Here is a 17,154-nt window from a genome sequence, read left to right as displayed (position 1 = left end):
TAATCTTCTGTATAGTACGGTGTCCTAAGGTTTGCAACCTAAGTAACCCTTTAAGGAAAAACAAGAACAATTTCTGGATGTCTACAGGTCTGGAGCTTTCCCCATCCTGTTTACCCTTTTCCTCCTTCACTTAACATCTAGTCTGAAGAAGAATTCTGAGGAACCCAAAATTTGAATGTGATGGTGAGTCCTATCAGAGCACTCTCAGCATTGGCATTCCACTGAAATGCCCTCAGCTTGCCTCATGAACGGTTGGTTTCTGCCCAGTCTGAGTACATATTTATCTGTGCAAGCATTTGGAAATAAACCGAATTGATCAGGTCCTGAGCTATTGATAGCTGCTGTTTGGACTGCTGGTGTGTTTTAATGATTTCCAATTGTTTTTCATTTTAATGTATTGTTTTGTGATTATAATGCCATGCTCCTGTAAGTATTGTATGCCAACCTGGGATAATTGTTGGTGAAGGGCAGCCAATTAATTAATTCATGTAGGCTGTGGTACTACTCTCAGAGCAACATATGAAAGCCAATAATGGTGCTTCTTGCACAGAAAGCTGTGGGCTCAACATATGCCCAGATGTAAGCAACAATCTCTTCATGTGCTACTCCATATCAGCATCTTTCCTCTGTTCAACATGCAGAATGATCTACAGTCCTATGCACACATTATTCAGGTGTAAGGCATGCTCAAACACAGAATGGAAAAGGGCAGCATTTTTAGCCCCACTTGATGTCAGGGAGTTTGGGGGTTTGTTTGTTTTTAAGCCATGCACTGAACATGGTTGTTTGCATAGGAAGGCTACTGCATGAGCACCTTCTACCAGATAGAAGACACCTGGTTGTGCAGGTGTTCCAATCATGCTGATTCCATACGTACAAGGAGACAAACTTTGGCCTTTTTATACAGACAATTGTGCTCTGTGCGCAATTGTTTAAAAGTGGGGGTTGCTAAAATAGCAGCCATACCACATTTTGTACTTGAGTATGCCTTACATCTGAGTAATGAGTGCCTAGAGCTTATGCATTAGAGAAAAGTGTTTTCATTACAGAAGTACAGCATTAAAAAAAGAAGTTTCCAAATTCCCCTGTTCTGTCCTTCTTTCTTCTATATTCCTTGACCCTTCTGTATTGGTCACCTCATCAGATACAAAATGCCATACAGTGGTGCCCCGCAAGATGAACGCCTCGCAAGACGGAAAACCCGCTAGACGAAAGGGTTTTCCGTTTTGGAGGCGCTTCGCTAAACGAATTTCTCTATGGGGTTGCTTCGCAAGACAAAAAAATCTTGCGAGTTCCCGCGGGGTTTTTTCGCTCCCACCCCTTTCCTAAGCCGCTAAGCCGCTTATCAGCTGTTCCGCTGATAAGCCGCTTAACAGCTGATCGCTAAAAGCCGCTAGACCGCTAATAGCGCTAATCCGCTAAGCTGTCAATGGGCTTGCTTCACAAGACGAAAAAACCGCTAGATGAAGAGAATCGCGGAACGGATTCTTTTCGTCTTGCGAGGCACCACTGTATTAGATTTTGTTGACCTGACTCAATATGTTATCTTAGTTCTTGTATTGCTTATATTCACACGGCTGCATAGATGTGAAACCAATCAACACTGAATACACACTATTGCCAAAAGTACTGTTTTTTCTGGGCAAATAAATGACTATTAGTTCCAGGTCAGGCTCATTGATGTTTGCAAGTCATTATATTACATTTACAGAGAGGAAAATAAAATGTTAACAATTCTTATTTAACACAAACACCACCAGTGCACTAGTAAACAAACAAACAAACAAACAAAAACATAGTTTTCAAGTACTGACTTGAGCAATAAAGCTACAAATGCACTCTTTGGCCTGATATAGCACCCCCAAAATGTAACTAAATGATCAGCCAATTCAAATGAAATGTAGTACAAGTCTTGAAATCAGAGATATGAGTGCCCCAAGTTCACATTCATTTGAGATAACTTCTACAATCTATGTAGAAGATCCTAACTTTAAAATTAAATATATATGTATATGGAGGAAAACATACCTTGAAGTAACCATGTGCACTATTCCTTTGTCCCAACCAAAAGGTTGTGCCAACAGGTAAATCCAGATAAGGCTTTTCCACCACTCTCTCATAAATTCTGTTTTTTAAATGAGAGAACAGGAGCAAAGTAAAAAAGAACAAGAAATTACTTTCATACTATCCAGTAATGATCTAAAATGCTGCAGCACTTTCAAGCAATTGAAACACAACTCTTCACTTACTTATTGCAGTCTACATGCAAAATGAGGTGTGATGCACTGATTGCTAAAGAGAGCCTGTGCCACTTGTCATCTGCCAATATGTAAGGAAACACTTCCGTATGTGAGCGATGGCTTCCTGAACGGTAGTGCAATCTAATTTCATTTCTATGGCCGCTGCTTTCTAGTTCCAAGTACCTGCACCAGAAATGGATCATCAATTCATGAAGCAATGTTAATAAGGAGGAAACAGAATTCATACTGGTTTATAAACAGAAACAAGAGAAAATCCAATTTATACATTATTCACATCGAAGGCATGATTTTGTTGCCTCTTGGATGGGGTCCCACTTTTAGCCCTTCCCCTGATGTGATGTCTTCTTCCTCCTCCAACCACAGCACATTGTGCACAGTTGTCTGTAAAGAAAATGCAATGAGCAAGCTCCTGCTTTTGAGTAGAGCCTCTGCCATGATTATGATACATGAAGATGCCTCCATCGTGCAGAGCCCCTATATATGAGCAAGACACCATGTGTTGGGTTTTCTTTACGGACAACAGGCTTTCAGTGTGACAGCCCCCATTTTGTGGAACAACATTCCTGTTGATTCCAGTATTTGTACAGTGGTACCTTGGGTTAAGTACTTAATTCGTTCCGGAGGTCCGTTCTTAACCTGAAACTGTTCTTAACCTGAAACAACACTTTAGCTAATGGGGCCTCCTGCTGCCGCCGTGCTGCCGGAGCACGATTTCTATTCTCATCCTGAAGCAAAGTTCTTAACCCGAGGTACTATTTCTGGGTTAGCGGAGTCTGTAACCTGAAGCGTATGTAATCTGAAGCGTATGTAACCCGAGGTACCACTGTATTTCCCTTTATTGAAATATACATATATAGTTAAAAATCTCCTTAGAAAAGCAGCACCATATGCCTTTCTTTTATTTCTGCACTTCTCTCTTCAAAGAAGCATTCCCAGCTAACAGGAAAATTCAGGCATTTCTGACTTGTTTTGCACACCTAGCAAAGTGCATTTATTTTCTCTTCAACATTCAAGGTGTCTCAAAGCACTCTAGTCTCTGTATTAATGAACACTTAACTGAAGTCAGCAACAAAAGTTATGCATGCAATAATTCTTTGTTCTGTGGCCAATTTTTATTGCACTGGCAAGAAGTCAAAACCAACTGAATTTATATATATCTGCAAACAAAATAGTAGAGTTGACAAAACATATGCCAATTGAATTACCTCTTTTATCACCACAATCTTAAAAGGATTGAAATAAGGCAATTTTTAATAAAACAAAACAAGACAGTGATAGAATAGGCCAAAGCACTCTTCACATCTTAATTATCAATTTATTTAAAATTAACATGTGAAACAATGCAAAATTAAGCAGAACTATTCATAACTCTGAGCGCTAACAACAGAGATATGGCATTACGACAAAATAATCTAGCCCCTTTAATTGTGTTCACATGAACTAGTAGTGAATTATCTACAGGAGCAGTGCAAAAAACATGCACCTCTCAGTCTGACTGAATGGTGAATGAGCTCCTATACCCCTTGAATATAATATAGATTCATGGATTATCATGGCTGTGCAATAGTATCAGTGACTCCTAAACTAATCTTTCTATTTAAAGCAGAGGTGCAGAATCTTCTACCCATTGGTCTAGTTAATCTCAAAGGCCATTTCCCCCAACCCTTGCCCTACACCTAACATCATATATGATATCACTTGCAGGCATATAAAGATGCAGCCCTTTACCAAAAGCACAGTTCACAGGTACTGGTCAGCAGCATGTGCAAAACCCTTTTCCTCTGCCTGTGCTGCTTGATTTCAAACTGTAAGGGCAAATGAAAACACTTCACCTGATACCATGATAGAGGTAGTGGTTAGTTTGGAAAAGTCAGAATTTGGCAGCCAGATCCAGCTCCCTACCCCACCAAGCATAAGAACAAAGGAAATAATAATAATGATAATTTGTAGGATCATTGAATTATAGAGTCTGAAGGGACCCCAATGGTAATATGGTCCAAACCCCTGAAATGCAGAAATCACACCTAAATAGCCTTTATTCTGTTTTTACTTGACATGACTAGGTTTTTGCATCTTCCATTTCCCTTTTACTTGTGTTGCTTTTTCTCATGGATGCTTAATATGGAAATTCTATTGGCTCAAAACTTTATACTAGAGCAGAAGTAAAATTCAATTTTTAAAATCCAAAATTCAGCAATATTCCAGCATTTTCAAAGATTTTTGAACTCCATTTCTGAAATTCAGCTTTGAGAGAACTATTTTTAAAAGATTGATATTTTCATTTAATTTTTCAAACTTGCTTTTAATTTCCCCCCAAATTATTATTCTGTAGCTTGCTGCTGCTGCTGCTGCTTTTTACAAAAATGGAAGCTAGAAAGAAAGTGGCAAAAAAGTGTCTACAGATGAGTGAATTCTATTTCTCCTAACTGGTGATTTGTTCAGAAGTGAGATTACTAAAAAACAACAACCATGCAATGCAGGCAAAAACCGATGAAGGCAAAGTATGCAAATCTTCACAAGCTTAGCATTTGCTAAGATCTATTTTTTTATTCTACATGTTCTTTTCCAAAACTCTAATATACCCTCAAATGTGACTGGAGTCTACCATTAGAGAACAATTTTAAGCAAGAACTTGAAAGAATGAAATTTTACAATTTGGCTTCGTGTCTGACCTGCATAAATTATACTTATAAATAAACTTTCTCTTTAAAACACAATGTCAATACAATGCTAAAGGGGGGGTATCTCAACTACTGGGAGCATGATCTAAGTAGAGTTCCTCTCTGCAGATGTTCCTGCTGGTAGAGAGGTGGTAGATAACTTTTGGCCTTCCCTCTGGAGTCACAGAGGGTGGGTGGAGCTGTGGGTTAAACCACAGAGCCTAGGACTTGCCGATCAGAAGGTCGGCAGTTCGAATCCCCGCAACGGGGTGAGCTCCCGTTGCTCGGTCCCTGCTCCTGCCAACCTAGCAGTTCAAAAGCAAGTCAAAGTGCAAGTAGATAAATAGGTACCGCTCCGGTGGGAAGGTAAACGGCGTTTCCGTGCGCTGCTCTGGTTCGCCAGAAGCGGCTTAGTCATGCTGGCCACATGACCCAGAAGCTGTACGCCGGCTTCCTCGGCCAATAGAGCGAGATGAGCGCCACAACCCCAGAGTCGGTCACGACTGGACCTAAAGGTCAGGGGTCCCTTTACCTTTACCTAGAGTCACAGAACCACCTCCCATGCTGTTCCAGAGGGTTAGGTGCCATAGAACAGTGTTAGAGTGTGCGGGATCAGCAAATTTCACACACACACACACACACACACACACACACACCCCATTCTACTGAATCAAAAGCCTTCTATAAATAAGAGCCTTTCTGATGACTAGAGGTGAAATCTAGCCCGAACCCATGATATTTTTGTTGCATCAGCAAATTCTGAGTAACTTCTGAACCTTCATACAGAAGGTGGGCCGGTAAATATAACTCATTAAAGTGTTTGCTCATGGGAAGTTTTAAAAACTGGAATAATTTACACCATATTGCCAGAATTCATTTTGTGCACTGACAAGAATTTTAAAAATTAAATGAAGCCTAGCTGCCTGGAAAAAACCCAGAGAAATATAGCAGGACATCCATCAATTTAATGACCTGCTTTATAACCAATATTTGGGGTTATTCCAACTTGACAAGGTTAAACAGAAAACAAATACTTATTTTAACTGCTTCAACACATTTCCACTACTCACGGTGTCAAGAATGTTCAAGAATGATCAAACAGTTGCCCAAATGACTAAAGAAATCTGGTTGATGCTTATGCTATTAAAACTGAGTGATAAGAAAATATTAGATGAAAAAGACAAAAAGAAATTGATGTCATTGTTACTTCTTTGGATGGAACTTACAAGATTCAAGTAATAAATAAAGTAGCTGTGGTATGTTGCTTGTAAACTATAAGCGATCAGGTAATGAAGCAGAAACAGCAGGAAAATAATGAGGACTATGGCAAATCATACCCACTTCTAAATCCAAATCTATTTACTTATTTTGGAGCAAGTGGTCTTGTACACTTTAGATATCTACCCCCTACTTTACGCCAAAACCTTTTACATATTTATATTGTTTTTTTCTGCTGTAACCATGTATCTAAATACCAAAGCAAGTATTTACTTCAGTTTTTCCTTCAGTAGATATGAATAAACTGTACAAGCACAGTCATAAGTTGAGCACATTTGCAGTTCAATGAGCTCACTGTTTCTGACTAGCATCATTTAATAAAATAAGTATTCAACTCAAAACATATAGTCTATGTTTGAAGTTTTTCTAATTTCTCATTTTCTTATTTGCTCATCTGAAGGGAAAAGTTCTTCACCCATTTGCACTCATTATTTAAACCAAAATCCACAAAGATTTCTTAGGGCATTGGGATTAACATTTATTAGTACTGATGACCTCTTATCATGAACAACAAGATGAAAGATTAATGAGGAAATCACACAAAATGGATAATAGATTCACACTCCATGGTTCAGTGTAATAGAGGAGCAATTGGTGGCAATCATTAATTTGTATATAATTAAGAGATCGTACTTGGTTAGATTCTAATAAAACGTATTTCATTCAACACAGCTTAAGATGCTTTCATTAATCAGAAGCTGTATTCATAGTTTTTATGTTATAGCTTCACTTGGACAATTGAAGTAAGGGTCCAAACTGGACCTACATTCTCATGTGCACTAGTGTCAGATATGGGACAATTGCAAGCGGTTCAAAATATGGTAGCATAGATGAAATTATAATTATAATAAGTTAGAAATTATAATTCAACAAAACAAGATTAGTATCAACAAGATTAGTATTAGTGTAAATCATATTATTAGGACGATGATGGCAAGACTGACTTTCTGCGTAGTCTGTCTTGCCATCATCGTCCTAATAATATGATTTACACTAATACTAATCTTGTTGATACTAATCTTGTTTTGTTGAATTATAATTTCTAACTTATTATAATTATAATTTCATCTATGCTACCATATTTTGAACCGCTTGCAATTGTCCCATATCTGACACTAGTGCACATGAGAATGTAGGTCCAGTTTGGACCCTTACTTCAATTGTCCTGTGACTCACATAGTGAAGGAGAATACAGGTGTGTCCCACCTCTTAATCACATGTGACATGGGTGTTGCACATGAAAGCCCATACGTGTTATGGTCTGATTTATACACTTTCCCGCTCCTACCCCAAAACAAAGAAAAATGGGCTGTTGAACATACTGCCCTTAGGTGAACTGCCCACTTGACATTTCATACTATACCCATGTAAGACGGGCATTGCACACAACCACACCTCTACCATACATATTGTGGAACCAGCCCAGTAAGAGTCTGAAGAAGGCCACTGGGAGATATATTTTTTAAGCACATTATCATAATTAGACAGTGGGCTGAGCCAGGTCTACAAGCTCTACAGCAAGGGTAGCTAAACTCTCTCAGGCCAAGGGACACATTTACCCATGGGCTGCATGGTCAAAGTGGGTGTGGTCTCCAGGGGCTGCATGTCAAAGTGGGTGGGCCCAAAGTGTACAGTAGGTGTTGCAAGAACTGGAGTTCTCAAGGCTGACTTTCAAACAACTTCCCCATCAGCTATTCTATTCTATTTAAAATGTGTATTTATTTTGTTGTATAAGCTGTCCTGCCTTTTCCCTTTTGTCTTCTTAACCTTATTCTTCATAAACTCTCTTAAAATGGTTTGCTGACATTTGATGTGAATTTGTGGCTCCACATGACTGACCGTGTTCTCCCCACTGTGCCTAGATTCCCTGGACCCATCCCTGAAGGGAAGCGGAAACTCCCACAATTCCCTAAATAAAATCAATCTCTCATTGACTTGAGAGATTCAAGGACAGAGAGAAAACAAGAGGGCTGGTGGCAGCAGACCTAACATTTTGCTCTGGGAGTTACTCACATTCACAGGTAGGGAGTAGGTGAGCTATATTGGTTTCTATTCCAACTTTTACCTTTGTACAGCAGGCTATATTCCAAACAAACAAAAGTCACAGATTTATACACACGCACATCTCTATCTTCCATCCACACGGCAAGTGGCTTTCCAAGCAAGAACAAATATTCAAAGAGGGCACAGAAAAGGATTCATAGTGGTGTGGCCTGTGGCAAGATGGAGAGGCCTGGAGGACCACATTCAACCCTGAGCCTGAGGTTCCCTACTCCTACTATGCATACCTACCTGGGAGTAAGCCTCCTTGAGGTCAATGACACTTACCTCTGAGTAGAAATCAGACAAATCATGTGCCTAAACCTCTACAGGAGCATGTTCTGAATATTTGTTTTAATTCTTTGAGGGACTGAATTGAGAAATTTAACCCACCAAGAAAATTCAATAAAACTCCAATAATATTTTCAGGATGTGCCGCTAAAGCCCAAAGTATCCCTATACCATGACCATCTTCTTTCTGGGATTATAATAGTCCCAGCTATGTTGGATGTGGTGTGCCTTTCGAGCTCACTGCTACTCTGCATTATCTGAAAGATGCTAAAATGTTATTAAATATGATATGGACCTGTGATGAAAAACTTTCTATATCTTCAGGCATCTGCTTACGTAAGCATGTACAAAGTTCTAGCCAAACCAACTGTACCAATTTCAAATGACTTGAATTCTTACAAAAACAGCTTCTTAGAAAGGTTCTGCCATTGTTCCTCTTGTTTCGCATGTACAATTGACAACATAAATTTAAGAGGCACTCTAAGGAGCTTTTAACACTTAATTTAAAATTACCATGTTAACAATCATTATAATCCCTGTGAGATACAATATAAAGTTGTTCAACAGTAATAACATAAAAGGTATACACCATCCCTACCATAGTTAAAGGTAGTTTAACTTTCCCATAGTCTGTTAGAAAGAATGAAAATGTCCCTATTACAGCAATGAAAGCTCAGTTGCCAATCATATGCTACTTAATGGCAGCAAAACCCATTTGTTTCAATGAGATGCTATAGGAGCTTGAAGTTTGAGTTGAAAATTCATATCGTTTCATGGATCATTGTTGACAATTCTTTGCTAGGGTCATATGTTGACTATTTCAGCAGCTGCAGCAGATGCGTAACAATCTTAATAACACCTCTTTTAACTGTGACAACAATTTTCTTGTCGTATCATGATGAAATCATTCTCAAATGCCCTCAGGTCACATAGTTTAGTCTCTTAAACCTAACAGCATTGCTTTCCTTAAACCAAACAGCATTGCTTTTCCATTTATTACTATCGCTGTTATTTCTGTAACCTTGGATAGTCTTCACTGTTTGAAAGTGAGGCAAATAGTAAGAAGGCACACAGGTAAGGCAACAGATGCTGTGAAATAGCACAGGTCTTTTACAGGCAATGAGGTTGAGCTGATTTACACTAGATAAGGATGAGATCCACAGTAGTGTGACAGGCAAATGGTAGGAAAACTTTTTATGCCCTTAGCAGTGGGAGACATTTAAATGGTGACAGCTGTTGATAGATACTAGTTATATAATCTGTTGATAGATCTTAACTTGTGAATTTCCATCTATTTACATTATTCACAGTCATATGAGCCACAGTAATTTCCAAGTAGTGTTGCATATATGTCAGCTAATATTCCAATCATATAATTAGTGGAAAGTGACTCCAATCTGCTTCCACAAAATTCATTTCTACATAGATATGCTTAGTATCACAGCATAAAGCAGCAGTCCTATACACTTTTACCTGGAAGTAAGTCCCACTGAACTCAGTGGGGTTTACCTCTTGAGTATAAATGCATTGGGTTATGCTGCATATTAATCTCAGGTTTCTCTTTCTGGTTTATTTTAATCTTATTTCACATTTCAGCATGCCAGCAAAAAACAATAAATATTAGGTATCTGCACCTACCTGTGATCTAAGTGGTGAACAGAAAAAATAACACCTGAATTTAAGCGAGTTTGTTTGAGTGACACCAAAATTGTGAATTCATGTTTATTTCTTAGCTTCTGAAAAAAGAGTTCTGCTTTCTCTGGAGATGCTTTTACATTTCTTGAAGCACCTAGAATGAAACAAAAAATGAGAGTTGCTTTTTTTTACCAAATGTACTCTATGTATCAGTAGTACTAAGCATGAAGACAAATATTTACAGTTGATTAAACTTTGAAACTGTAGTTTGTATAGTATTCCACAATGTAACTCAGATGACAGTAGTGCTTCCATCAACAAATAGGGGAAGCAGCAATTACCATCTACCCCCCCCTTGCCTTCAGTCTCTGCATTCCCCAGATCTGCTCCAGGGTGTTGGGGGACCCTATAGATGATATTTAGGTGTGTGTAAGAGAGGAGCAAGAGAACAGAAATCTCTGGAATTAGTTTTCCCATTCTTCCATTGATAGAAACCTCAACATCAGCTGAGCAATGCTGTTGGATGTAGCCCAGTAACTACTCAACTGATAATTCAGTCCCACAAAGCTGTCAACCATCTTTTGGACCAAACCATTACATGCTTTTAGTGTGGATTCACATAGTCTTGTATTTATACCGAAGAATAAAATGTTATCCTGTCAATTAAAGTCTCTAAAGACTTACAGAGAAATCTATTGTTAAAATCTGAGCATAAAATGGCACTATTTATGAGAGCCAATTCTTTCTAGAGATCACCAAGGATGGATTTAGCCCAACTGAGAATACTTAAGCATTTCATTTTTGAAAGAATATCAAATTAAAACTGATAGTTTAAAAACTTTGAATACTTTTATTATCCTTGCTGCTTTGGCTCATATGGTTCTTTGAATGCAATACATCTTTACCATTTAATGGAAGTGTTTAATAAATTATGAAGCAACTCAAATACAATTACTTCCCAGTGTTCTTTCTTTTTTAGCCATGGCATATTAAGACTCAAGTAACACGCTTTTGTATTCTGTATGATGGTTTGATGTGCACTAACAATTTCTGGCAATATAAACAATTTATTCCCCAAAGGACGGAAGGAAAAACACACACAGAGAAATGTCTTTCACCTCAAGGTCTTAACATGCAACAAACTTCTACAAAGCACAATGGTACTTTACGTTTTGCAAAGAATGAAGAATAAAATCCACAATTCAAATCAAAAGCATTAAAATTTTAAATAGTATGTTTTCTAATAAGCACTAGTGTTTATAAATATTTAAGGAGGCATGTAATTTTGCAGTTAGAAATTGTTGTGGAAGACTGTAATTCTTAAATTATGCTGTATTCTACCTTAAGCATGGACTGCCCACGTCACCACAATATTGTTATGAGTTTGGGTATAGGGAGTAGGCTGTATGCCAAGACCTTTCAAACCCTGGGATCCAGGGTTAGTGTTAAAATATAAGCAAGGCTAGCTTACAGATGAGGTGATTACCTGGGTGATGGGCCACTAAGGGGAACAAAGGAATGGATCTGTGTGAGACAACAAAGGGGTCCTCAACTGGATGGTAGTTAGAAAAAGAACAAAGACAAGAACTGAGAGTTCAGTGGCATGAGCTAGAAGAAAAGCAGCAAAAGAGCAGAGAGATGAATGCATGATTGTGTTTGTATCCAAGGCTGCAGCTATGGGATAAACAAGAGCCTTTTGGGATGTTGATGCTGTGAACCTCTCCAGGTTGAATTTCCTAGGCACTGACACCAAGTGCAGGTCCTTCAAGGCCAGTGCTAGTGAGAACCAGTTAAGTAAGACCTGTCATAGGAAGGGGTGTTTGTCCTTCAAGATGGGAGGGATGAGTGTGCACTGTTTTGAAGGTTCTTTTAATCAAGCATCATGATTGATTACATGAAGTAAAGGGATAGGGTCCAGCATTTTGCTTGAATCTGGCTTAGGTCATTAAATGGAGCTCTCTTCACAATGTAGTTACTATTGCCTGTTATGCTGCTAAATCTGAAAAGTGACTGTATGCTCAGCGATCTCTTACCTAACTTCATCTATGCTGCGTTCAGTTGTTAGTGAGAAAAGATAGCTTTGCTATTTCTAAGCTTCCAAGTTACTTTACCTTGTGCTGTTATTAGAAACCTGTTTAAACCTTGCAACTTTCGATCAATAAAGCAATATTATAATAAAGTGTTTGAGTTCCTGGACCTCCCCAGCTTGGTTATGGGCCAGTCTCCACAAAGATCAACTCACTCTGCCTCAACATCTGCAAAGAAATCTGATTCACCCAACCTTTGGAAATAAATTTGTATTTACTTCTCTTGCCTTGGTGAAAACTCTTAAAAGAGAAGAATCAAAAGACTACATTATGGAGTCTGCTGCAATAGTAAAGATTTGATTCACCCATCGCCTATTCTCAATGTGTCCCTGCACAGGTAGGTTTAAAGCTGGGTGTGCTGTTAAGATTTCAATGCCAAAAGTGGGTACCACTTGCTAAAAGGGAAAGGAGTTCTGGCTTTTCTGCCAACAAGATAGGCTTGTTTTCAGTTATTTCTATATGTGCCCAGCAATGGTTTGTGCACAGGATGCAGGTTTATAGAGAAATTATTTTCCCATTACACCATGATTTCATGCCTTGGATTGGTGTTAAACTTTCTAAACCATGCTTGCTGGTTCAGGTAGGATGGAAGGTTCTAAACGCTTTGAAAATATCTCTCTAATGGAGAGAGATTGCAATCTAAGCATAACATACCCATGAGCTAAGTCCATCATTCTATTGATTGAGACAACAGATACAACTGTGACGTTTTCCAAAGTTTAAAAAATGTTGAAATTCCCTGGTTTTTATCTGATTGCAGTTTTCATCTGACATATAAAAATGAGTATTGGACAGACACAGAATTAGAATAGGTGGGCCAATTTAGCCTAGTAAATGAGGCCAAAAGAGGATATTGTTGTAATCTATTTTTAAAAAATCAGAGGGATTGACACAAAAGTGTTTGGCATTATTTAACATTAAAATATAATGGATACAATGACTAATAGCTACAAACTATCCACTAATAACTCTAAGATGATTATCAGGTGCTTTATAACTATTAGATATGGAAAAAATTATAGAAGAAGCTCTCTGAAACAGTTGCCAGAACAGTGGCTATCTCTTTCATTTTCAGAACATATATATGTTTATTATGATACTCCAGTTAGGTCCTGGTTGAGTAAATGGGTTTTCTACCATGAGTGTCTGCTCATTAGGATTTTGGTTTTGGTTTTCTTTTTTAAAAAATGCATTCATTGTATTTGCATTTTTAAACATTTGGGTATGAATTGTCTTGAGACGGTGACTTAGAAGACAATTAATAAATCAACTGTAATATAATAGTAAATTCACTCATTGAGGAGTAAGTCCCATTGAATTTAGTGGGGTTTACTTCTGCACAGTCATGCAGAGCTGGACTGCATGAATGACATGTATAAAAAGCTTCAGAGAGAAACTTATGCAAAATATATTAAAAAATAATTAGAGCCAGAGAAGAAAATAAGAAGTATCAAAAGTTAAATTTTGGTAGAAATGAAACAACATAAAAGAAGAATAGGCAAATCAGTAATGATTGCAGAGTGTTCAATTAGCATGTTCCCAGTGTTAATTGGAATGGAGACTGTTTCATTATTAAACTATATTTTAGCTACTTCCTTCAACTCTAATGCCAATTGAATTTGGTGAGAGATAGCTACCTTTTGATAGACACAGGGATGATGAAAACAGTTCACTTGTCATGGCTACTCTGCAATACTTATAGAAAGTAATATTTTTGCAATATCTTTTCCAATGGATGGCCTGACTTCATAAACCCATATCCAACCAGACCTAAACAGATTTTACTAGAATTTCACCCATATTACTAATGAAATGTCTGGGAACTTTACTTAACTAAGCCTACTGCAATTTGACCCAGCTCTAGGTGTTTTTCTCACCCAAACCAATTACTTCCTGTTCTGTTTGACCCTTCCTTGAGGAATATGAAAAATGAACCAGGTAGACTTCAAATAGGTGCCAGTGAAGAAGAACCAGGACAAAAGTTCAGCAAAATGTCTATGTGCTGATAATTGAAATGCAAACCCATTTTTTATTCTGGTTGCCCTTGAACTATCAGAGTAATTTTTAAAATGTTCTATCCACTGTGTTTCAGCAAATTGTTAGCGCAAGTTTAATTGTGACACCTGCCTCCTAAAGTAATAGTTCATGAATTAATAAAACGTTTCCAACCTAAGCACTTTCCTAAAAATGAGCACTTTCATGAAATATTTCAAAGGTATGAATTCCAGAATACTGTTATTAAAAGGTTTATGAATACGGCATCTATAGTCTAATGTAATTTACATAAGCAATTTATATTGTGCAAAGCTTAAATTTAATCCCAAATATGGAAATATATCTCCAACACACAAGAGCACACAAGATGAAGCAGAGTTTATTGGCTTACTATTGATAGAAATCATGGTTTAGAATAAGGATGAGGAATTTGCTGCTTTCCAAATACTGTTGAACACCAACTCCCATCAGTTACAGTGAGCGTGGCAGTTGGTGTCTCGGTGGTCACATGTTCTCTTTCCCTAGCCTGGAACATAGGTTCCAGAACCTATAAGCCCATATAATTTAGACTGATTTGTCTATTAAATTTCAAAGGAGATCTATTAAAGAGCCCAAAATTCATGTGAAATGAGAGTTAAGACTTTCTCCCTCAGTGAAAAGATAGTTGCAGGAGCAGAAACTGCTTCAGTACCATGTCAAAAGTTTGGAGAAAAATAATAATTCCAAGACCCATAAGTTTCTTGTCCCTGGGATATCTCAGATAACAGTACAGTGGTACCTCGGGTTAAGTACTTAATTCATTCTGGAGGTCCGTTCTTAACCTGAAACTGTTCTTAACCTGAAGCACCACTTTAGCTAATGGGGCCTCCTGCTGCCGCTGCGCCGCCGGAGCCAGATTTCTGTTCTTATCCTGAAGCAAAGTTCTTAACCTGAAGCACTATTTCTGGGTTAGCGGAGTGTGTAACCTGAAGCGTATGTAATGCAAGGTACCACTGTAATGAGAAAACACAGTGGAACAGATTCCTACACTAAAGAAGTAACAGAATCATCTTAAATCCCCACCACAACGATCACCAGTCCCTAGGATTGCTTCCCTTCTAGTTGCCTCGAATAGCAAGGAATGCTCTTCATAATCTCTGCAGCACCCAGCATCCTGCCATCATTACCATACCACACCCAGAAGTGACAAGTAGTGTTCCAAGACACTTATCAGTATTGACAGATTACATTTGTGAGCTACTCTTTCTGAGACATGCTCATCTGTCTGCCAGGCTCCATACAGCCTACTGTGCTCTGTCCATGGTCCTGATGTGATGCCTACATCCTACATTCCTAATGTGAACTGTTCGCTCTTCCGTGCTGCTTTCCTGCTGATACCTGAATTCACCTATTTCTAGAACTGAAACTACTCTCTGTGGCTGTGCACCAGCCTTGAACAGTGCCATGGCTTCCTCCACATGAAGCCAATATAGTTGCCTACAACTGTTTCCCGAAACTCCTTCAGGTGCCTGATATCCATTTGAAAGTTTGATGCAGCTACTAACTGGACATTCCTAACTGGACATTCCTAGCTATGAGAAAGTTTTATAGAGTTCATCCTGTGGGTGAAGGGGGTTTATAACGGATGTCAGGAAGCATTGCTTTAATAATATCTGAATTTAACTTTTTTTAAAAAAAAGATATAATTAAATCACTCCTAAACGTTGGTCATTACTACAGGAATAGGTAATATCAAAACTGAATGAAGTCTCCTACCTGTTTACATCTGGCTATAACAACTCACACAGCCCCAGTTAACATGACCACTTTATGACAATTCTAAATTGGTGAGATTATTAGATACACAATAAGGTTTCCCAAAAGATGGGATGTTACCACTGTTCTTGCTGAGCCCAGCAAAATATACCACAGAGAGTCCTCTAGCAGCCTGTGGAAATGATCTTAAGGAGGAAGTTGCTGCTGCAGAAGAGCAGAGAGAATGCAAGTAATAAGATGTCATCTCCTCATTTTCCATGCTACATTTGGCCACTTAACTAAGAGAAAGAGGCTATGCTGCACAACTGTTGCTTAAGCAAAACCAGGGTTTACCAGGGCGGAGTTCTGGAAAACAATATGCTTCTTAAATGAACTGTCCTTTGTATAACCTGACAAGTGAATAACCACAACTTGCTCCTACACTTCTACAGATATGAAATACTGCTTCCTGAGGCATACAGTAGCTTCCTGGACCGTCTCAGTCAAACCAAATTGCCACAAGAGTATCTGCGATACAAAGGCTCAACATATGGTTTGTATAAGAAGCATGTATACCCTTAACATTACACCTGCCTACAGCCTTCCAGATGATTTTTTGAATCCCATTAGACTCCAAGCAATATGGCAATGTGGCCCCCAAGGTATTAAAGAAAGACTCCAAACTTCCCTTTCTTACATGATGTTTCATTTACACATTTCATATTTACATCATGCTTTGATAAAGGTGATAATGGCATTAAATTTATTACCAAGGCTTGGTGCAAGCAAGCTGTGAAAAGTACTGTGAGAATATTGTGCTGATGCCCTATTCCTAAACAGGCATATGGAAATTAATTCTATAGAAACTTTTTTCAGTGCCACTGGCCACGCTTAAAATCTCAGGCAGTGAAACCTTCAAGTCATTTTATTAAGAAAATACTATATTAGCATCCTTGTTCTACAATCAGCTACTTCATTCTAAACTTCATTCAATGGAAATAAGCATACCTAGGATTATATACTTTGTACCCCCAGCCCCCAAAAAAGGCTTTTTGACAAAACTTCCTCAACCAAATTGGAGTATGTATTCATATAATCAGCTTCTAACTGTTTCAGCTATAAATCAATTTTTAAGTGTAGATTTGTTGAACAGTCAGAATTTAATTTCAGCCA

The 17,154-nt window shown here is 38.2% G+C and overlaps 1 protein-coding gene across 2 annotated transcripts in view; it reads right to left on the bottom strand.

Moving 5' to 3' along the window:
* The window catches only part of NELL2 (neural EGFL like 2), a 115,896-nt gene that overhangs the window by 84,670 nt on the left and 14,072 nt on the right, over nt 1-17,154 (bottom strand). For both annotated transcript variants that reach the window (XM_081877902.1, XM_081877901.1), the window contains exons 3-5: nt 10,169-10,319; nt 2,250-2,423; nt 2,029-2,125 (exon numbers count right to left, since the gene is read on the bottom strand). In XM_081877902.1, coding sequence (XP_081734028.1) covers nt 2,029-2,125; nt 2,250-2,423; nt 10,169-10,319 — 422 coding nt within the window. The remainder of the gene's footprint in view (nt 1-2,028; nt 2,126-2,249; nt 2,424-10,168; nt 10,320-17,154) is intronic.

This window comes from Podarcis erhardii, assembly GCF_964252035.2.
Source record: "Podarcis erhardii genome assembly, chromosome: 10".
NCBI classification, from domain to species: Eukaryota; Metazoa; Chordata; class Lepidosauria; order Squamata; family Lacertidae; genus Podarcis; species Podarcis erhardii.
This window is presented reverse-complemented; position numbering and strand designations above follow the sequence as displayed.